Source organism: Capsicum annuum, chromosome 7, assembly GCF_002878395.1.
Source record: "Capsicum annuum cultivar UCD-10X-F1 chromosome 7, UCD10Xv1.1, whole genome shotgun sequence".
Classification (NCBI taxonomy): Eukaryota; Viridiplantae; Streptophyta; class Magnoliopsida; order Solanales; family Solanaceae; genus Capsicum; species Capsicum annuum.
In genome coordinates this window covers 45,775,774-45,799,516 of record NC_061117.1, presented here as the reverse complement: position 1 = coordinate 45,799,516, position 23,743 = coordinate 45,775,774, and the positions used below count along the sequence as shown (strand labels likewise).

The 23,743-nt window shown below is 31.3% G+C and overlaps 1 protein-coding gene across 5 annotated transcripts; it reads left to right on the top strand.

Annotated features, from left to right (window-relative positions):
• The first annotated feature begins 9,534 nt into the window (after positions 1 to 9,534).
• LOC107877853 (ADP-ribosylation factor-like protein 2) lies at positions 9,535 to 23,732 on the top strand. 5 transcript variants are annotated; one of them, XM_016724618.2, is made up of 8 exons: positions 9,535 to 9,673; positions 15,816 to 15,867; positions 16,215 to 16,364; positions 17,432 to 17,515; positions 17,612 to 17,722; positions 19,147 to 19,309; positions 22,949 to 23,029; positions 23,440 to 23,732. In XM_016724618.2, exons 4-8 carry the CDS (start codon positions 17,451 to 17,453, stop codon positions 23,575 to 23,577), a joined length of 558 nt encoding a protein of 185 aa, XP_016580104.1. In that variant the 5' UTR covers positions 9,535 to 9,673; positions 15,816 to 15,867; positions 16,215 to 16,364; positions 17,432 to 17,450; the 3' UTR covers positions 23,578 to 23,732. The 5 variants fall into 5 exon arrangements, with proteins under 5 accessions (XP_016580104.1, XP_016580106.1, XP_016580108.1 ...); XM_016724620.2 differs by having other exon boundaries at positions 9,543 to 9,673; positions 15,816 to 15,857; XM_016724619.2 differs by lacking the exon at positions 9,535 to 9,673 and adding an exon at positions 9,740 to 9,905.
• The last annotated feature ends 11 nt before the right edge of the window (positions 23,733 to 23,743 follow it).

Sequence of the window (23,743 nt, the reverse complement as noted above, 5' to 3'; positions counted from 1 at the left end):
ATCTGCGTGATCATTGTTGACTTCTTTTTCTTCTTCATCTTCGAACATTAGTTTCTCAAGTTCAATAGGATCTTAACTCTGTCAATTTCTCAAGCCTACAGAGCTTATATAGAAGTTATTGATGTGTTTCTTTTAGCAATGCAACACAATTAACATAAGTTTCACTTACTTTTAAGAGAAAATTCTATTGCAACTATAAACAAATGTTTTTTTAGCAAACATAGTAAGAATTGAATCTGTATTACTCAAATGTCTTACAAAATTTAATGGCAAAATGGCTCGATGGATATCCATTTTGTAATGTGGATACTCCTACTTACATGTTTGTCATTTGGATCTTTAAACTCATTAAAAAGCAATATTTTAAACCCCTCTGACGGTGTGTGTAACACAACCGTCCCACGTCAGCTTCCACGTCATTTTTAAGTATTACATTAAATTTCATGCCCCACGTCAGCTTCCACGTCATTTTTAAGTATTACATTAAATTTCATATCATTTTTAAAATGCCACATACAAAATTAAATGTTAAAATAAATTTAATTAAATATTTTTTTTTGATAAATTTTAGAAATTCTAATGCACAAACACAATTAATTTTTAATTTAAATTAATTTAAATTTTCAACTATAAATTTAAATTTTCAAGTATAAATTCTAATACACAAACACAATAAAGTTTTAAGTAATTAAACATCAAATTTATTTCAAATAATTAAAATTTCTCTCCAATTAATTTAAAGTTTTAACTATAAACTCACATACACAAACATAATGAATTTTTAATTTTTGTTTAAATATTTTTAACAATTTGTAAAAGTTATAAAATTAATCCTAACCAAAATAAAAAATTTAAATTGAGAAAGTGGATTAAAAAAAAAATACCCTCACCGACACGTGACATGCCATATCATTTTTTTCAATGACACGTAGGAAATTAAATATTCTAAATATATATAAAATGTAAATAGTATCTTTTTTTAAAAGGCCAAATAAACTCCCCCACCCCCGTACCTCGCATTCTCTCTCTTCTTCACACCCACCAACCAAATCTTATTCTTTCTTTAACATCAACTGAAACATTCTCCTTTTACTGCACTATGTTCTTGTCCTGATTGCTCCGTGTTGTTTTCTTTATCGCTCAATTCCCCAACTCTATCAGTAACACATTTATAAAATTCATTATCATCAACCCATACTATTCATCAAAGGTTTAAGTTTTGTTTCAATTTTAAGAATAATTTTTGAATTTGATTCGGAGACCTTGCTTCTACTTTTATCGTGCACTATCCTTCTCCCAATCATTTCTCAGCAAAACTACAGCTAATAAGCTATGCATGATGATATGTGATTTCTCTCAGTTGATCCGATGCGTCATAGATAGAATGGAGTGGACTATACGCCGACCCACGTTAAAAGCTTTCTTCTCTTATGAAATTTCGATTGAATAGCAAACAATAGTTATTTCAAACACCGTCTACTTTTCTTCTCTCTTGCTTGGGAATAAACGATCGCGATGTAGCAGGGTCAACTGGGTATGGGGTGAGGTGGTGTGGGGGGTTTAGAACATGGAAGGAAGAATGAGAATTAGGAGTTTATGGAGATGGTGAGAGAGATTTTTTGTAATGAAAATGGAGGAAAAAGGGAGTGGGTGGTGCGTTAATGGTGGTGGTGGTGCGTTAATGGTGGTGGTGCTGCAATGGCCATGGCAGCCGATGGGGGTGGGGGGACTGGTGGACGACGGTGGGGGTTCTAGACGGTGGGAGGGGTTGAGGGAGGGACCTTTTTTTATTTTTCTTAAATGTATTATTTTTAAAAAAATATATTTAAATTTAAAAAGTTGTAGTTGGGGATTTTTTTTTAATTTTTTTTAAAATTATTTTAATATAAATTTGATCAAAAATTGATCCCAACTCGCACCCTAGACGCGTGCCTGCACGCGTTTCGTCTTACTCAGTCATTTAATTGCCACATAGATCTAGTCAACGGTCAAAGAGTTTAAAATGTTGCTTTTTAATGGGTTCAAGGGTCCAGATGACAAACATGTAAGTGGGAGTATCTACATTACAAAACAAACATAGTACAAGGGTATTAAATGAAACGATTTTTCATGTGGAGTGGGCTATATGGTATTTTTTATCTACGTGATGTGTTTGATGTCATTTTGTTAGAAAAAGAGGTATTTTAGAGTTAAAAATTTAATGAGGCTAATTTTTAAGCTAAAAAACTTACGGATGATATTTTTACTCTATTTTAAAATAATTTATGAAACAAATAAAAAAAATAACTTCCTCAAATCTCTTATGCGCAAAAAACAAAAAATATCTTATCAAAAAAATATATGACTAAAAAACGGGTAAACGAGTAAAAAATAAGTTCACATTTTCTCTGTCTATGTGAGTTTGGCTAAAGCTTACCCATCACATCATTAAAAAAGTGACAACCTTTTTTTTCGTTTGTCCATAGGGAAAATGTCTAAGTAGCCGTTTGGTCATGAAAACTAAAATTTTTCAGAGTTGGAGTTGAAATTGGAGATGGAATTATGTTTGGCCATGTCTTTTTTGAAAATCTTTTTTGACTTTTGAAAAAACTTTTTTAAATATGATTTTATGGCCTAACTTTTACAAACTATCAAAATCACCCAACTAAAATTTACCTGCTAATGGAAAAAGAACACAATTAGCCACTATTATAAAAAAAAAAAAAAGAATCTTTCAAAAATAGCTACATTTTGCTGAAAAATTCACCTTTCATAGTCATAGTTTACATAATTACCATTTATAGCCGTTGTATTCAACTTACGCCTACTGTATTCGATTTTATCAATATAGCCTGTATTCATATAAAATATAAATACAGTATCATTTAGCTGTTGTATTCGATTCACAGCCGCTGTATTCACTTTTACTTAGTTGTTTGTATTCATAAAAACATAAATACACTACATATTTAGTCTTGCCAAAAACACTACCATTTTTTTTCTTTGTATTTTTTTTTTATATTTTTTCTTTTTCGTGTTTTCCTCATTTTTTTTCTATTTTTTCTTTTTTTTTTGTTTTTTTATATATTTTTTCTCTCTTCTATCTCTCTTTCTTTTTTTTTCTTTTCTTTTTTGTACTTATTTTCTTTATCATTTTTTTGTTCTATTTTATATTTTTTGTATTTTTTAAAAATATAACTACTCGAGCACAACTCATTGATGATAACGTAAATACCATAATTGTTTATCTATTTGTAGTCACACCGTCATTTATATTTTTGTATTCATTGATACAACTATATTTGTATTTGTATTTTAAAGTTCGCGCTTGTATTTGTATTTTGTAGTTCATGTTTATATTTGTATTTTATAGTTCGCACTTGTATTTGCATTTGTTAGTTCGCACCATCATTTATATTTTATAAAATTCGCACTTGTATTTTAAAGAAATATTTTGTATTTGTATTTTATAATTGACTGTATATTATATTGGATTATATTTGTATTATGATTTTATTGTACTTGTATATTTAAATTATATTTGTATTTGTATTCTATTTTTGTCGATGTCTTTTATTTTTAAAGAATTATTTTGTATTTGTATTTGTAAGTTGATTGCATATTGTATTTAGCCTTGATTATGTACAATTTATCATTTGTATTTGTATACAAATAAGTAAATGCATTAATTATATTTTTTTTATTCTAAAATATATAAATATGCAATGTATCATTTGATACAAATGTACCATTTTGTATTTGTATGTCAAAATTATTATTCGTATTTGTAAATAAATAAATATCACTTGATACAAATACAATTACAAACAAATGAAACCGACGATTTTAAAAAATACAAATACATATTGTATTTTTATAAAAAATTGAATTGTATTTATTTGTATCAATAAATATAACTCGTATAAATAAATACAAATAAATATTCATAAAAAGAAAAGCAATCATTCTTTTTCAATAATTAAAAAATACAAATAATTGTTCACACTTATATCTATATGTTATAGTTCGCATTTGTATTTGTATTTTATAATTCCCACTTGTGTTTGTATGTTATAATTCGCCTTTGTATTTATATTTTATAGTTCCCACTTGTATTTATGTTTGCTAGTTCGCACAAATGAAAAGAAGAAGAAAAATAAGAAGAAAAAAAGGAGAAAAAATGTGAAAAAAAAACACAAAAAAGAAAGAGAGTAATAGAAAATAGAGAAAAAAAATAGAAGTAGAAAAAAAAAAGGAAAAGAAGAAAAATAAAAAAAAGAAAAAACGAAAAAAAAAAAACGAAAAAGAAAAAAAAGAAAAAAAAAAAGGAAAAAAAAAAAACGAGAAAGGAAAAGAAAAAAAAAAAAAAAAAACAGAAAAACAAAAAAAAGAGTAATAGAAAATAGAGTAAAAAATAAAAAAAAAGGAGAAAAACTAAAAAGAAAGAAAATACAAAAGGAAAAAAAGAAAACCAAAAAAATTGAAAAAAGACAAGAAAGAGAAAACGAAAAAAAAAGAAAAAAAAAAAGAAGGAAAAAATTGAAAAAGGAATGACAAAAGAAAAAAAAGACAACGAAAAAGAAAAAAACTAAAAAAAGAAAGAAGAAAAAGAGAAAATAAAAAAAGAAAAAATGAAGAAAAAAATGGATAAAAAAGAGTAATAGAAAATAGAGAAAAATAAAAAAAAGGAGAAAAAATAAAAAGAAAAAAAAAAGAAAAAGAAAAAAAAAAAAAAAAAAAAAACAAAAAAAAAAAAAAAAGAAAAAAGAAAACGAAAAAAAAAAATGGAAAATAAAAAAAGAAGGAAAAAAACTGAAAAAGGAAAAAAAGAAAAGTAATAGAAAATAGAGAAAAAAATACATGAGGGGCTACAAAATTGTAATTATGAAAAATAAATAGGTAAGAGGAGGTTATAAATTGTAATTAATTGAAACTAGGCTAAATAAGGTAATTAGGAGTCAATATTGTCTAATTTATGTAATTATTCCTAAAAATAATTACATATACATGGCCATATTTAATGAATTTCAATTATGACATATATAATATTTATATTAATAGCCTTTTTCTCATATTTAAAATTTTTTAACATGGATGTTATATTAACAAATCACTGCTTCCTATTTTTTTTTTTATAACAAATATTATCTTTCAAACAAATTTATTTTTTTAGAAATTTGTTTAATTTATTTCCTTCATTTTTCGTTCCTAAAAAAATAGGAAATGATGAGTTGTTATTAAATTTTAGGGTGCCGCTAATTTATTTATTTAATTTTCTTATACATGAAAGATTTTACTGTGTGTAAATAAATTATTTCTATATAAAACATACTTTGCATATTTATGGTATATTATATCATATACCATAAATATATAAATATGTTTAGTATGTTTCTTTATACTTTGTATTTTTATATATGTGTGTATATGGTATATAAATGGTATAAACTTCATATATAACTTAATTTGTATATTTCTATTATAAATATGCTTAATATGTTTTTCAATATTTTGTATATTTATATATATGTGTGTATGTGGTATATACATGGTATAAACTTTACATATAACATACTTTGTATATTTCTATTATAAATATAATACTTTATATATTTATGAGTATAAATATAAATTAACAGTAAAATAATGTCTTAAATAAGAGAGAAAATTAAATATGAGATAAAAATAATGATGAGAGAGAAAAAAATATATATTAATTAGGATAGCATTAAGTTTGAAATTATAATTATTTTATTCTTTAAAACTGTTATATACGTAATATTGAAAAAATAATGTTATAAGGAGAGTTTTATGTAAAAATTTAAAAGATTGAGGTTATATGTAATAATAAAAGTTGAAATTAGAGTTGAAAAATTGTGAAAACAACAAAAACCTGTTTTTCCTTTTCAGAAATTTTTTTTAGAATTATTTTTTGAATTTTTATGGCCAAACACCAGAATTTTCAACTCTGAAAAAAATTTCCAGATAAAATAAAAAATATTTCATGGTCAAACGGCCCTAAATTTACTCTTCTATTATTAAAAAAATAGGTCCGTAAAGCCAATTGAGTTTTTGAAGTTTAATTTTAAAATAATTGCTTATTAGTACTACATTATATAATTGAGGGTTTTGACGTGTGTGCTTGCAGCCAAATAAAATTTGCTTGAGGGTACTTTCGTTATTTCGCAGGCTGTGCTGATGAGCTTTGGTCTCTTCATTACGCTTGGTATGGAATAATACGTGTCATTCTCTCCGTTTTTCTCCTATTTCTCCTGCCTTCTATAAGTAAACTAGAGGAGCATGACCCGTGTCAGCACGGATCCAATATTAAGATATTTATTTATTTTTAAAATCTTGATATATTTAAATAATTTTTTTAATAAAAGGATTGCATATGTTTTCTAAGATTCATTCAGAATCTAGCATGAGTTTAACATATGTTATTTAATATATATTTAGATAATTTAATTTGTTAACTATTGTAATTTATAATATTTTTTATGTCATTTTCAAATTAATATATGTTACTTTTCTTGTCCTAATTTTTCTGGAATTGATAGTCAATTATATTTTAAAAATAATTAAAGTTTTTAATTATTATGATTTATAATACTTTTCTTCTTTTTCGATTTCAGTGGCACTAATATAATTTCAAGAGCCGACCAAATATTTGATATCTTTAAAAATTTTTAAGTTGTTAACTATTGTGATTTCTAGTAATTTTTATGTATTTTTTTTGAAATATATTATGCATATACAAAATATGATATTATTAAACATTATTGGATAGTGTATTATATTTATCTTTCACAATAACAAAATTTTATTATATATTTTTCTTTATTTCTTTTTAACTTGATACATATTGACCCAACACAAATTTTAAGAAAATATTCATTAGAAATTAATTTTATTAAATTAAATTTATTAATTTTGTACTTTAAAAATTTAAAGTTATGTTTAAATATTAGTATTTTTATATAAGAAAAAAATATTTTAAAAATTTAAATTTACTAAAATAAATAAATAAAAAGATTAATTTTCTATATAAAAGGCAATTAAAATAATAAAAATGATTTACTTTAAATATTTAGTTGCAATTAAATAAGATAATTTTTTATTTTGTCATGATGTATGCTGCACCGATAAAATTTTGAGAGTTGAATAGAAATTTTATCTATTTTGAAAAAGTAGTTTAACTTGTTAATTATTGTGATTTATAATAATTTTTACGTAATTATCAAATAATATATTTACTCCTAGTGTCTCAATTTATGTGGCTTCGATACAATTTTGAGAGTCAACTAAATTTTTTATATAATTTTGAAATATTTTAAGTTGTTAATTATTATGATTTGCAGTACTTTTTCTTTTATCTCAATTTATGCGGCATTGCTAAAATAACGAGAGTCAATAAAATTTCTATATATCTTTTAAATATTTTAAGTTATTAATTATTGTGATTTCTGGTAACAAGTTAGTTTTGAATATGATAGACAATTAAATAAATGAAATTTTTTTACTTTCAATATGTAGTTATAGTTAATTAATAGAATAAATTAAATATTTAAACTATTATGATGAAATAATCTTTTGTCTCAATTTATGTGGCATTGCTAAAATAATGAGAGTCAATAAAAATTTTATATGTCTTTTAAATATTTTAAGTTATTAATTATTGTAATTTGTGGTAACAAATTAGTTTTGAACATGATAGATAATTAAATAAGTGGAAAAATTTTACTTTCAATATGTAGTTATATTTAATTAATAGAATATATTAAATTTTTAAACCATTATGGTGAAATAATGAAATTATTATATATTGGGGCATGATATATAATTAAGTGGAAGTAGATGGATGTTTTGGTAATTAGATGAGGTGGTCGAAACCACCTCTTCTAAGTCAATTAAAATAATAAAATTGATTTACTTTAAATATTTAGTTGCAATTAAATAAGTTAGTTTTTTATTTTGTCATGATTTATGTTGTACCGATAAAATTTTGAGAGTTTAGTAGAACTTTTATCTATTTTTAAAAAAGTAGTTTAACTTGTTAATTATTGTGATTTATAATAATTTTTACGTATTTATCGAATAATATATTTACTCCTTGTGTCCCAATTTATGTGGCTTCGATACAATTTTGAGAGTCAACTAAATTTTTTATATATCTTTTAAATAATTTAAGTTGTTAATTATTATGATTTGCAGTACTTTTCCGTTTGTCTCAATTTATGTGACATTGCTAAAATAATGAGAGTCAATTAATTTTTTATATGTCTTTTAAATATTTTAAGTTATTAATTATTGTGATTTGTGGTAACAAATTAGTTTTGAACATGATAGACAATTAAATAAATGAAAAAATTTTACTTTCAATATGTAGTTATAGTTAATTAATAGAATATATTAAATATTTAAACCATTATGATGAAATAATCTCTTGTCTCAATTATGTGGTATTGCTAAAATAATGAGAGTCAATAAAATTTCTATATGTCTTTTAAATATTTTAAGTTATTAATTATTGTGATTTGTGGTAAAAAATTAGTTTTGAACATGATAGACATTAAATAAATGAAAAAAAATTTACTTTCAATATGTAGTTATATTTAATTAATAGAACATATTAAATATTTAAACCATGATAATGAAATAATAAAATTATTATATATTGGGACATGATATATAATTAAGTGAAAGTAGATGGATGTTTTGGTAATTAGATGAGGTGGTCGAAACCACCTCTTCTAAGTCAATTAAAATTAAAATTAAAATAATAAAATTGATTTACTTTAAATATTTAGTTGCAATTAAATAAGATAATTTTTTATTTTGTCATGATTTATACTGCATCGATAAAATTTTGAGAGTTAAATAGAACTTTTATCTATTTTTAAAAAAGTAGTTTAACTTGTTAATTATTGTGATTTATAATAATTTTTACGTAATTATCGAATAATATATTTACTCCTTGTGTCCCAATTTATGTGGCTTCGATACAATTTTGAGAGTCAACTAAATTTTTTATATATCTTTTAAATATTTTAAGTTCTTAGTTATTATGATTTCCAGTACTTTTTCTTTTGTCTCAATTTATGTAGCATTGCTAAAATAACGAGAGTTAATAAAATTTTTATGTATTTTAAAATATTTTAAGTTATTAATTATTGTGATTTGTGGTAACAAATTAGCTTCGAACATGATAGACAATTAAATAAATGAAAAAATTTACTTTTAATATGTAGTTATAGTTAATTAATAGAATATATTATATATTCAAATCATTATGATGAAATAATCTTTTGTCTTAATTTATGTGGCATTGCTAAAATAATGAGAGTCAATAAAATTTCTATATGTCTTTTAAATATTTTAGGTTATTAATTATTGTGATTCTTGGTAACAAATTAGTTTTGAATATGATAAATAATTAAATAAATGATTGTTTTTTCTTTTAATATATTGTTATAGTTAATTAATAAAATATATTAAATATTTAAATTATTATGATGAAATAATAAAATTATTATATATTACGACATGACATATAATTAAGTGGGAATAGATAGATGTTTTGCTAATTAGATGAGGTGGTGAAATCACCTCTTCTATGTAATAGAAAAGTAAAGAAATAAGCAATTACCAAAGGACAAGCGAATTTATCCTTGGCCTGCTTGCCTTCTGTCGGGTATCTTCCTGCTCCACTTTTTCATTATGCAAGTTTTAATTTGCTTTTCGAGTTTTTGATTATGCAGACTTCGTTGTTTCTGATGAAGCCTGTTTGTTTTAACGATTTAAGGAATTGGGGTTTTTCAGTGTTGGCGAAATTACTGTTTCTGCTGTGAAAGATTTGATTGGTTTGGGAATTTTGAATTGTTCGTCCCAAAATTGGGAGTTGTTCTTACCTGTTTATGTACTGGGTTAGTGAAATTAGTTCTGGTTTTTGGAGGTTTTTTGACTTTATTTTAGGGATAAGGAATTGAAGTTTCTCTTAGTGAAATTGGCGTTTGTGTGGTACAAACTTTGATCTGTTTGGGAATTTTGACTTGTGCTCTCCAGTTTAGGTACTGGGTTAGTTAAAGTCGGGTTTGTGTTGTGTTAACGAATTGGGATTTTCCCCTGTTAATGAAATTAGTGTACGTGTTGTGAAAACTTCGATCTATCATTTTCTATTGCCCTTTTTGTTTCTTGGTTGTTAATTGCTATTATGTTAAAGAATCTTGAATTGTTAGCACAGTTTCTTGAGAATGTTTTAGCTGTGGCAAAAAAAATACTAGATGATTTTTTTTGCATCTGTCGTAGCATTGGTGTCAGCATTGGTGGACAGTATTACCTGATACCTGTTGTTGGTGGGAGATGACAACATATAGTATTTTTTTTGCCAATGCTATGACATATGAGAAAAAAATCATCTAGTATTCTTTTTGCCAAAAAATAATAGAGTAAAAATATCATCCCCTAGTTTTTTAGCTCAAAAATTAACCTCATTAAATTTTTAACTCTAAAATACCATACCTCTTTTTCTAACAAAATGACATCAAGCACATCACGTAGATAAAAAATACCATATAGCCCACTCCACATGAAAAATCGTTTCATTTAATACCACTAACCATCAACCCATCTCTTTCTTGCGACAGTATATTGCCTTTTTTTTTTACATCCATGGTTTATTTGCCAAAAGTTGTGCGCTTGGTTTTAAGGTTGTACTTTCGGTTGTTCATTAGTGGTATTTGGATTTTTCGATGAGAGTTTCGTGTGTTGCTTCAGGGATGACGGCTTCAATGTATTCTTTTTACCTCCATAATTTATGTATTTGTGTAGAGTTGTTTGTCACGCTTCAAGGTTAACAGTCTTTCATCGGGTTTAATAGTAGTATTTGGTTTTGGGGATACAGGCTTTAATGTGTTCCTTCTCACTTTTACAGTATGTATTCACCCAGAATTGTGTGCTTAGCTTACTCCGTCCTTGTATGACGTGGATTAGTAGTGCAGTACCTAGAAGATAAGAGCTTTAAGGTGTATTGTTATCTCTGTTGCTTGTGTATTTAGCTGAAGTTTTGTTCTAAACTTTATTATTCATTGTGTGGGAAGAAAAGAGATGTGAATAATGGAGATTGTTCTGTATAACCTTTACACTGTGTACTTATATGGTACTCAAAATAATATGTTTACAACATTACCTCTGTTGTTTGTGGATTTTACCTGGAGTTTTGTTCTACTCTTTATTATTTATTGTGTGGGAAGAACAAAGATGTGAATAATGGAAATTGTTCTGTGTAAACTTTATGTGGTGTACTTATAAATGGATGTTATGCTATTTAGAGGTTTGATTTGTTTTACTGTAATCTATGTGCTGTAATCTATGTGCACCGTATAACTGATATTCCTTCTTGCTTGGCAAGTCATTTTCATGAACATTGCATGTATTATTAAATCACTCCACGCACCTTCCCCCTCTCATTGCAAATAGTATAATTTCCTAATGGGCAAAGATGCACTAAAAGGTTTCGAATATACTTGTACTGCTGCACTGAGAGCTTGTATGCGGGGCTACAGGAGAAAGGAGGGGAAAAAAAGTTGTTTAGACTCGCTAAGGCTGGGGAGAGGAAGGGTCGTGACCTCAACCAGGTGAAGTGCATTAAGGGGGAGGACGGTACAGTGTTGGTGGAGGACGGCCACATTAAGAATAGATGGTAGTCGTATTTTCATAGGCTCTTGAATGACGAAGGGGGTAGAGCTATTGTGTTAGGGGTGCTTGAGCACTCAGAGGAGTGTCGGAATTTTAGTTATTGTAGACGTTTTAAGGTACAGGAGGTTAGAGAGGCTGTTAGCAGGATGCGAAGGGGTAGGGCGACGGGGCCTGATGAGATACCGGTGGATTTTTGGAAGTTTTCTGGCAAGGCTTGTTTAAGGTGGTTGACTGGATTGTTTAACGAAATTTTCAAGACGGCGAAAATGCCCGAGGCTTGGAGGTGGAGTACTATGATCCCTCTTTATAAGAACAAGGGTGATATTCAGAGTTGCAATAACTATAGGGGTATTAAGTTATTGAGTCACTCTATGAAGATTTGGGAGAGAGTGGTCGAGGTGAGGCTGAGACGGATAGTGTCTATTACGAAGAACCAGTTTGGATTTATGCCTGGCCGCTCGACGACAGAGGCAATTCACCTGGTACGGAGGCTGGTGGAATAGTATAGGGAAAGGAAGAAGGACCTGCACATGGTGTTTATCGACTTGGAGAAGGCATATGACAAAGTCCCCAGGGAGCCCGGTGGCATATATCAGAGCAATTAAGGATATGTATGATGGAGCTAAAACTTAGGTGAGGACGGTGGGAGGAGACTCAGAGCATTTCACTGTCATGACAGGATTGCATCAGGGATCTACTCTTAGTCCCTTTTTTGTTTGCTTTGGTGATGGATGTGTTGACGCGGTGTATTCAAGGAGAGGTGCCTTGGTGTATGCTTTTTGCAGATGATGTAGTTTTGATTGATGAAACGCGGGGGGTGTGAATGATAAATTAGAGGTGTGGAGACAAACTCTTGAGTCTAAAGGGTTCAGGTTGAGTAGGAGCAAGACAGAGTACTTGGAATGCAAGTTTAATGACGTGAGCTGGAGAATGAGGTGGTAGTGAAGTTGGAATCACAGGTGGTATGTAAGAATGATAGTTTCAAGTACCTCGGATCCGTGATTCAGGGTAACGGTGAGATTGACGAGGATGTCTCGCACCGTATTGGGGCGGGATGGATGAAGTGGAAGCTCGCTTTGGGGGTGTTGTGTGATAAGAAGGTGCCGCCCAAGCTTAAAGGCAAATTCTACAGGGTGGCAGTCTGTCCGGCCATGTTGTATGGAGCGGAGTGTTGGCCAGTTAAGAACTCCCATATTCAGAAAATGAAGGTGGCGGAAATGCGGATGTTGCGTTGGATGTGTGGGCTGAATAGTGGGGATAGAGTTCGGAATGAGGCTATTAGGGAGAAGGTTGGTGTGACTCCAGTGGAGAATAAGATGCGGAAAGCCCGATTGAGATGGTTCGGGGTTCGTAGGTGTGAGAGACTAGCTTTAGATGGTTTTAGGCTGGGTAGGGGTAGACTGAAGAAGTACTGGGGAGAGGTGATTAGGCGGGACATGGAGCAGTTACAGCTCACTGAGGACATGACTCTAGATAAGAAGATCTGGAGGACGCGAATTAGGGCAGAAGGCTAGGGTCAGTTTGGGTCGCTAGTGTAGGGAATTACTTGGTGGGGGTATTATTCTTGTTATGATACCTTGTTTCATGCTTTATTACGAATCTGTTTACTTTTCTCTGTTTTCTATTACTTGTGGGTGTCGTATTTATGTTATGCCATCTTGTTCCATGCTTTACTATGTATTTGTGTAGTATTCCGTGTCTCGAGCCGGGGGTCTATCGAAAACAACCTTTCTACTTCTTTAGAGGTAGAGGTATGGATTGCGTACATCTTACCCTCCCCAGACTTAACTATGTGGGAATACACTGGGTTTGTTGTTGTTGTTGTTGTTGCACATTACAATATATGCTTTAAGGTAATTCAAAAAAATTCAATAGCAAAAGTGCAAATTTGAATGAGAGTTTGTGATTTCCTAAGTAGTTTAGCAGTAACTATGAGATTAGTGGGGAAGCATATAAACATTATTTTGGAAATACTTGTTTTGCTCTCATTAAGAAAGATGGATTTATGGGTCAGAATGTTAGCGTTAAGGTTATTTTTAAAGTAAAAATCTCTCAGTGAAGTAACATAACATATGTATATTCGATAGTAACTTACATATTTAATTCTTCAAATGCATGGTTGCTTCCGTTTTTAGAAGTCCATTTCCTCTAATTAAAGTTCTGTTGACGATTTTAATTTTCTTCCGAACAAGGAGATGTAGAAGTAGCTGGTCAAATTATTCTCATGTGATTAGAAGTTCACTGATTCAGGCCTTTTGGTTCAGCTACGCATAAGATGTAGAAGTAGCTGGTCAAATTATTCTCATGTGATTAGAAGTTCACTGATTCAGGCCTTTTGGTTCAGCTACGCATAGTAAATGCTTTAGTGCACGGACTGCCCTTTTTGTTTGCAGAAGACTGCTTTTTCTACTCCATAGAGTAAGCTGTTTTATGTGATCTTGCTGTACAAGTACGTTGGAAAAAAATTCGCTATTCATGTGCCCTTGCTATCTGGGTTTACTCTGAAATTCAATGTTTGAATTTACGGGTCAGAATGTTAGTGTTAAGCTTATTTTTAAACCAAAAATCTCTCTGTGAAGTAACATATATATATATATTAGATAGTAACTTACATATTTAATCCTTCAAATGCATGATAATTTTCATTTTTAGAAGTCCATTTCCTCTAATTAAAGTTTTGTTGACGATTTGCCCAACTGTCTGAAGATTCTCGATCTCTTTAATTTGTCTGTAGATGCACATGTGTTTTCGAAGGTTTTGGTACCTTATGGTTATTTAATATAGAAATTCTTTTAGTTTTTGTGGGTTGCAATTAATAATCCAAACTTACATCGTATTCCTCTACTAAGCCGACATAAACTGCCCTTTTTGTTTGCAGAAGACTGCTTTTTCTCCTCTATAGAATAAGCTATTTTATGTGATCTTGCTGTACAAGTACGTTGGAAAAAAATTCTTCCTGGCTATGGCTTTGGGATTTTACTTTTTCCTTACTGATTTGAATACATAGGTTTATTTTCATGCAATTTATTGTTGGACTTTTACAGAAATTTTGCGTTATTCACGTGCCCTTGCTATCTGATTTTACTATGAAATTCAACGTTTTTAGTCAATTTTCATGCAATGTTGATATGTTTGGAGATTAGGGATAGAACTACTGTATCCCAAACACCAAAATTACTGACAAGCGAATGTTTTGTTGCTGCTGTGCTTATTTTGTCGTTGCTGTGCAAAGAATGAAAGCTGATGTTTTTATTCTTTATTAAAAACAGACACAGTAGTAACAATTTTTCTTTTTGTGGATTTTTCTTGAAAAGTGTCTTTGGGGTTTATGAGACTTCAGATTTTTCATTTGGATAGGTCTAATTGACTGCATAGACACGTAGAGTTTCTTATTAATGCTTTGGAGTTGGTCACGAGAATGGAGCTCTCTGGAGAAATGCAATTAAAGAAGAGTATGGGATAGATAAAGAAGTTTGGTGTACAAAAAATTTAACTTGTGCTGGTGTGGGAGTACGGAAAACATTAGAGAAGTGATAAAGTCCTATCCTAATATTGGAGAACAATAAGATTTTGGAGTGATGTATGGCTGGCCATATTCCTTCAAAATTTCAGCAGCAGTACACTTTTGGGCACAAGATTTTGAAGGAAATAATGGTGCAGTTGTGAATATTAGATTTAGAAAATGTTGCCATGACTGGGAACTAAAAGATTGACAGGTAGCCTAATTGAGGGGTGCAGAGTCTACAACATAGAAACATGGTGAGGCGGGCTGGTGTAGAGTGAGGTCTTCCTGCAAAACTATAGCTAGCACAAGCAGACCTTTGTTCTACTTGCTATTATGTTGTTGTTAGTTGCAAGGTGACTTTGTTCATTATTCTTAACCTTTATTCTACTAATGGTTGATTTGGTTCATCTCATAATAAACTTGAGCATACATTGTTCTTTATCACAGTACAAAATATGTACATGTTATTACATAGTAGTATGGCAATCCAAACAGAATATAGTAATAGTTTATGCTGACTGGTATCCTTCACAGTTTATTCCTGCGTAAGAAATAGAAAGAGAGACTTCATACCTTGACAGCTATAGAAGATGTTACAAAAATACTAACCCTTCTCAATTTTATTGTGCAACAGGTTTCATCTCAAGCTAAGGATGCACAACTTTTTGCTATCTATGTAATAAGATGTATATAGCCTCTTTTTGTTATCTATGTCAATAAGATGTATATAATCTCTTGTATAACTTGGCTCCATGATAAATACTATAAAGTAAATAGTTTGTCCTGCACATTCATGCATTACATCTATTTTTTCTTCACATGCATCTCGTTGGGCCAGTGCTAACGCAGGCCCCTTCCCCCCTATTTAGTACATAACTAAAAGCAATTCAATGGAGCTAAATTGAGCATTACTGAATTCTTTTTTCAAGAAAGAAGAATAAAATAATACCCTTTAGATTTCAGCCTTAAGCCCTACTGCGGTACTGCCCTAATACAAGTTCACTGTTACTAAGTCTCCCAAATATTTATGCAGTTACGCCCAGTTTTGGAAATAACTGGACATGGCCTACAAACATACAATGAACCAACTCAAAAGTTGATTCAGCTCGATTGTTAACCCTTGGACTTTCACTCATTCCCAAGTCGGTCTTCCGTCTTCTGTAACCAGCGGCGAACTGAACAGGTACTTTTTTTTTGTTTTTTCTTCTTCTTCTTTCCTTTTCTGCGGTGATTCTGTGAAGAGTCTGATTTTTTTTTTTTAATGATTTTGCTGATTATGTGAAATGATTTTTCGGATTTTGCGAATCAAAGAGTAAATGTTCTCTCTATCAAATTTTAAATAAATGACTGTTGAGTTAGTGCGGCTGGTTCAACTGATGATGTAGCTGATAACAGCAATGACAACTCAATTGACACTATGAATCCAAAGAAAAGGAAAGAAATGGAAAGTAGATCTACTGTTTGGGAACATTTTGAAAATGGTAAATTAGTTAAAGCAAAGTGTGTGCCAATCATCAATTTTATGTTGCTAATTCAATTAGAAATGGAACAAGTGGACTAAGACGACATTTGGGTAGATGCAAAATATATAAGCCCCTGCCCACTCCACCTAATTTTCAAACATTGTTAAACTTTCAAACAAAGGATTCATCGGCAGAATATTGGAAATATATTAGACTTAATATATTAACTAGCACCAAATATGGACTCAATGACCATTCTTCTTAATGAAGACATGCCCCAAAATGAAGAACAAGCAAGGGAACGCTTGAATGCACTCTGCAACTGAGGGTTTTAGGCTTTATGGTTGCTAGGTTTCTCCTTCACAAGGATCTTATTAACCATAATATTGCACCCAACAACATTCCACCGAGAATAAAGTTGGTCATGGACTCATTGGGTATTTGGTGGCTCCGTCAACAGGTGAATCTGGAACATGCAACTAATATATTGATTTTCTGGTTAATGTGTCTCCTTTATAAAACTTTACTTTCTACTAGAGTAAATGCAGGAGGGAATTTTCCCTGCCACCTATCATCTTAAGAAATTTTAACCAGCTTTGCTGACAAGTAAAAACATACATAAAAATGGTAGAATACCAATACCTTCTTTCTTGTTTTTGGTAATGTAAAACTATTTTATCATTGAGCCAAAACTTACTTTTGGACATCACACTGTGACAGATTACTTGGTATTAGGTTTTGCATGCTGCATGTTATCTTCTATTAATGAATGTTAAACTTTGCCCAGGCAACTAGGAGTGATCACGATGGGACTTCTCAGCATTATTCGAAAGATTAAGCAAAAAGAAAAGGAAATGCGCATCCTTATGGTGTAAGTCTACAAGCTAACACTCTTAACATGTGGCATTGGAGAATTTTGTATACACTTTATTTACTTACTCTTTATTTAATTCTGTTTATTAAATAGGGGTCTTGACAACTCTGGTAAGACAACAATAGTTTTAAAAATAAACGATGAAGACACAAGTGTCATCAGTCCAACTCTTGGCTTCAACATCAAAACCATCACGTATCAGAAGTATGGTTTCTCTGTTTCCTTCCTGTTTTGTTTCTCAGATTTGCATTGTGTTATCCTGCTTTAATAATGTGTTGGTTCTTATTTATCGTTGTTATTATCAATTATGCTACTGAGTGTGCTTTTATGCACAAGACAAAGAAGAAAAGGTTAATTATCCTTCTCGCAAGTATCTGCAAAAAGAAAACACACCTAGAAAAAAATTGTTGGTGGAGGCCTGATGCACAACAACATACCCAGTATATTCCAACCAAGTGGGGTGTGGGGAAGGTAAGTGTACGCAATTCATACCACTACCTCAGATGTGAGATGGAGAGGCTGTTTCCGATAGACGCCGGGCTCAAAATAAAACAATCTAGGTAAGGAATAGTAAAAGAACAAGATACAATAAAAATCAACATATCCAATAATACCATAAACAAGATACACCAAGTAATACAACGCAAGAAACAACATCCTAAACTCATACTAACCTTCTACCCTAATCCGTCTCCTCCACAACTTCCTATCTAGGTCATGTGCTCGGTAAGCTGGAGCTGCTCCATGTCATATTTAATCACCTCCCTCCTATATATCTTCGGTCTACCTCAACCTCATTGATATGTAGAAAATGCAAACAAACATTCCATGCTACGAAAGTGTGCAAGTTCGAGGATGCTCAAAACAATCCTCGAGCACAAACACTAGAAGTATTGGTTTCGTTACAAGATGGTGGAGCAACTGAAAGATTTAAAATGATTGAAATTGGTTCTCAAAATTTTTCTTAAGCATAGGAGGACTTTAATAGCGCCAACTTACAACAAAAAAATCTGCATGATTCAAAATTCAAATAAACTAAAATATCTTAACAAACTAATCTATCATATAGAAATTTAAAATGCAAATTCATCCTAAAACTAGGAAATTATGCTAAAAAGAAAGTTACTGCTGTAACTGAAAGCAATTTTCAGTAAGAGGCATAAATTGAGGAGGATCAACTTTTTAGATTGCACTAACTGAAGCAAAGGAAGAGTGTTGATTATTTGCTATTGTTAGTGTTGATTTACTAAATAATAGTAGTGTAGTTGTAGGAGGAATCTTTGTTTTAATTTAAATTTAGTTAGATAGGTCTAGTTGAGATATTTTAGGTTTTTGAGTTCTGCAAATTTTTGCACATTTTCTGTTTTTAAGTTGACTATTTAAAATGCGATACTTAATAAAAATTCAGAGATAATTTCAATCACTTTTAATCTTTTTGCTGCTCACCCTTTTAAAAACCCAACAAAACTAAACAGAATTATGTCAACATGTATGTCTTTGAAATTACTATCTGGTGTATTTAAATCATTTTAGTAGCTTAAATTCCTCCCAACGATCCTTGTTGGAAATGAGATTCTTTTTCTGAAATTTCAAAATAGTTGATTTCAAGTTAACCTGACATTCTTCAGGTATACCCTCAATATATGGGATGTCGGGGGCCAGAAAACAATACGGTCTTATTGGAGAAACTACTTTGAGCAAACTGATGGCTTGGTGTGGGTTGTGGATAGTTCTGATCTGAGAAGGCTAGATGACTGCAGATACGAGCTACATAATCTTCTAAAAGAGGAGGTACATGTCATATTGGATGTCTTTTCTGTTGCTGAACCTCATTTACTCCTTGTGCAAGAACTCCAGAAACATATGGATTTCCAGGGGTGGTTTACTAATCCAATTTTGATTTTTTCTCTTCTATGATCCACTGTTGTACAAGTGCATCTAGAGGTGGGAGTCCTTCGCAAGTTGTGCTAAGTAAAGGGTACATACAAGTTGTTTGAACTTATCTTGCTTCTATATAGTTACATTTTCATTTTTCAAGACCTACAGATTTATGATTTTGGTTCTTACAATGTTGTTTATAGGCAACAAACCATTTGAATTTGCTTTTCTCCATTGTTTTTTTTAGCCTAGTGAGATATTTTGATTCCCGAATTGTTTTACATCATGAGCTAAGTACTAAATGGAACATCTTTTTTGGGAGGACAGATGCTCTTGCTTCTTCATGTATTAGGGGATGGAGTTTTTTTGTCTTTTGGGTAAGGGTGAGGGCGATGTGATGTGTATTATTCAGGCAGATGGGGAGTTATAAGGAAAAGCAACTCCATTCCCTAATAAACGAAGAAGCAAGAGCATGTGTTCCCTAAAACAAGATGGCGGATTCAATACATAGCTCATAATGTAATACGTAGGGGATGGAGTTGTTGAAACTTCTTATTCCTATTTAGCATGGTCTTAGAAGGCCTCTTCCAAATGCATCACTGACTCTAACAATTGACAATTAAACAGTAGGAAAACTACACCAAAACTACACCATGCATGCTTTTGTTTGGTGTTACCTGTTACATACTATTAAAGTACAAGAAAATATGTCAAGAAACTAGGGAATGAGTTTTCTGTTATGGCATAGAATGCATGCATGCCTTTTATATTATATCCCTGTGCTTCTCCCTCCGTTTCAATTTGCATGATATAGTTTGACTGGGCAAGGAGGTTAAGAAAGAAAGGTTGATTTTTGTAATGTAGTGTCCTATTAGGAAAATGATTGGAATGTAGTATGTATAAACAGGGTCTCAATGTAATAATGTTGTTACAACAATTCAATAGTAATATTCTTCTCTTATATTTCTTCACATGGTATCAGACCCTTTACACTCTTGGTAGAGAATCAAAGAGCGATGGCTATAACCCATATATGCCGCCTGTCTGGCCAATGATTATGTTAGCAAAAGTTGGGTCACCGTGTATCTTTTAGGTGACTATTTTCTCATATCTGATTCGTGTAGCATGGTGCATCTATCCGGTGACCACTTTCTCATATCAGATTTGCGTAGCATTGTGCATCTCTCCGGACTACTTCTCATATTTAATTTGCGTAGTACCATGCATCTTTTCAGTCTACTTTCTCATGTTTGAGTTGCATTGCACCGTGTGTGTTTTCAGTGACTCCTCAGATTTGATTTGTGCAGGGTCGTGCCATCATTCCGACTCTACTCATATATTTTCTCTTTTCCAGTAGGGTTGTGCCATCATTCCGACCCTACCCATATTAGGGTTGTGCCACCATTCCGACCCTACTTAGAGCATGTTCCGACCAGTTCTTTAATGACTTTCGTGTTCTAGATCTACCCATCTCGTGATTTCGAGATGACCAATATATTTTATACCAGTTTCCGGCAATTTTTCAGCAATTGACTTTCCGGCGTTGTTTACTACTTTTCGGATTACTTTTTCAGTTTTTTCCTTTTCAGTTGAGGCCTTTCAGACGTCCAGAGCAGTCCTTATTAGTTTTTTTTTTTGTATATATCTTCACCAAGTCCCGCACCGATCCTCGTATTAATTACATTCATAACAAGCTTGGTACATATGCCTTCTATGAACCAGCTTGAGGGGGAGTGTTAGAATATGAGTAGGAATAGGAATAACATATAAAATGCTACTTGGAAAAAGATTGTAATATGGTGTCCTATTAGGAAAAGGATTAGAATGTAATGTCTATATACAGAGCCTCAATGTAATAATATTGTTACAACAATTCAATAACAATATTTTCTCCATTATTTCTCACAAAAACTAATGGTTTTAATCATGTCATGACATTTGTGTGTTTATAAAGCTTTCGAAACACATGGTCTTAACTTGCCAAAAAATGTGCAGGGCTATAAAAGCTTGTCATCAATGGTTGGGAAGAATCAAGTTAAATTGTATCCAAATTTAGAAAGCTGTCATTCTTTTTCGTAACAGACTAAAAAGGAAATATTGCCACGTAAACTGGAACGCAGGGAGAATTTCATAGTGGTCTAAATGCAAAATAGTGAGTCCGAAGCAAGGGGATGAGTTTTCAGTAAATTCACTTGTCAAAAGCGCATCCAATCTCAGACTTCGCTGTGGAAATGTTGCCAGCTTCTGCTTATTATGACACTTGTTTGAATATTTTGTTATTTTCGAGTTAATTAGCATTTGCTATCATTTACGTCGTCATTTTCTGTCGACATCCATTTTGTTGCTTAGCTGCATATTCTTTAACAGGGAAGGCGAGAAGTAACATATGCTATAACCTTGTTTGATGCAAGTTGCACTCCTCATTGACATGTTATAGCTTCCTTCTGCCCTCGGCCAAAATCATCATCATCATAATAATCTCAATTAAAGTTTTCTCTGGGAACTTATTTGTGTGGCTATGAAAATAATAAATTGTATACAGAACCTATTAGTTATTTTCTAACTGAACTGCCTATGCACATTTAGTAGCGCTATTCGTTTAGTTACGAGTTTCATAATGTTGGTGCCATTAGCATTTTAATATTATTTACCTATAATATGTTCTGCCTAACTGTCCGCCCGTAGACTATCATGTTAATAAATGAGGGATAAATCTTGCTGTTGGTTTTTGCTGGGTTTGTTGAATGTGTGCATTACATGCTTCAAAAAGTCTTCTTTGATGTGTCTGTAATAGCCTTTGTGTCCCAAAAAATAACGTGCAAACCCGTTTTCAGTAAATCAGTATAGGATGAAAGAGCTTTCTTCATTAAAGTTTAGTGAAGGTGCGTAGCTTTTTTGATTGCCTACTGATTGACTACATCAACTAGGGGCAGGGCTCCTCCCGAAAAAGAGGTCTTACTTTATGGTTATGAAATTCGTTTGATTGAAAAGCAAGTTGATGATACCATATAAGTCAAACAGGCATGTCAGGCGAGAGTCCTTCACTGCACTCACTGTAGAAAGGGTAACATATCCTAATAAATTAGTAAGGTCCTATTCCTTTATTAGTAGCCAAAGTGTTGGTCGGCTAATTCATACACAACTTTCACATGTGCATTGAAGGACCTTTGATTAATAACTTCTCTTTTTGATTGACCTCCTCCTTTCTTTAATTCATACGCACAAAGGTCAAATATAGATTGTAATGGAAGTTATTGAATGAATCCATTAATGTTGCCATTTTACCTAGTTTAGCACATTGTTTCCGTTTTCTTTTGTTCTTAATAAGTTACTCATCTCCTTGAGCACCTCAGTAAGTGATACCAGGAGTACTCTGCAACTTGATAATTGCAGAAAATAGTCTCTCTGATTATTCTTCATATGATAACAGTTCATTTCTGGTGAGGCTTAGTATGACTAGTGACAAAGAAGGAACCTGCAATGTCAACCATTGGAAATGATTTTTGTGTAGTGTTTTATGTTCTGTGTCCACTACTCTTTTCTCCTTGGCAGAGGCTATCAGGAGCATCATTATTGATTTTTGCAAATAAGCAGGACATACAAGGTGCTCTTTCTCCAGATGAAATAGCCAAAGTAAGGATGCTTCTTGTTATACCTTAAGGCTTAAACTATGTTGAACAAACATTGAAGTGAAGTTCTTATGCTTGGAAGTAATACAGATGCAATCTATGATTGCAATTACGTTGAAGGTTTAGGCACGAACTTACTCTAAATCATCTTGTTGCCAAGTAGGTTTAAATTGGTAATATGTTTTGCATGCGTTCAGAAATCCGAAGATCCAGTTATGCAAAACCGAAATACTGAGAGATCAGGAGAGAAGCTTCTTTCTAGTGGTGGTTAGAAAGTATTACGTAGTAGTTTTGAAATTACTGCAGTTGACTAGTAACCTTTTTCCATATGGTTCCTTGCTTCTTTTTTGTGTATGGTTAATCATTCATAAAATTGACATTCACAGAGGATTCTTAATTTTTCTTCTGATTCAGGTGCTTAATCTGGAGGCTATGGACAATAGCAGGCACTGGAGAATCGTGGGATGTAGTGCATACACTGGAGACGGAATACTTGAGGGATTTGATTGGCTGGTACAAGACGTTGCATCACGAATCTATATGCTTGATTAAGTGAAGTCCACATTAATGTTTTGATTCCTGCAAGATGACTTTTTAAAAAAACTTTTGGATGTACCATTCAGAATACTTGTGGATGTACAGGTCAAAAATCATATATTAGCTTGATAAGACGTCAATTTATTAAATACCATCAAAATTTTTGACGATCTTTCTAGTA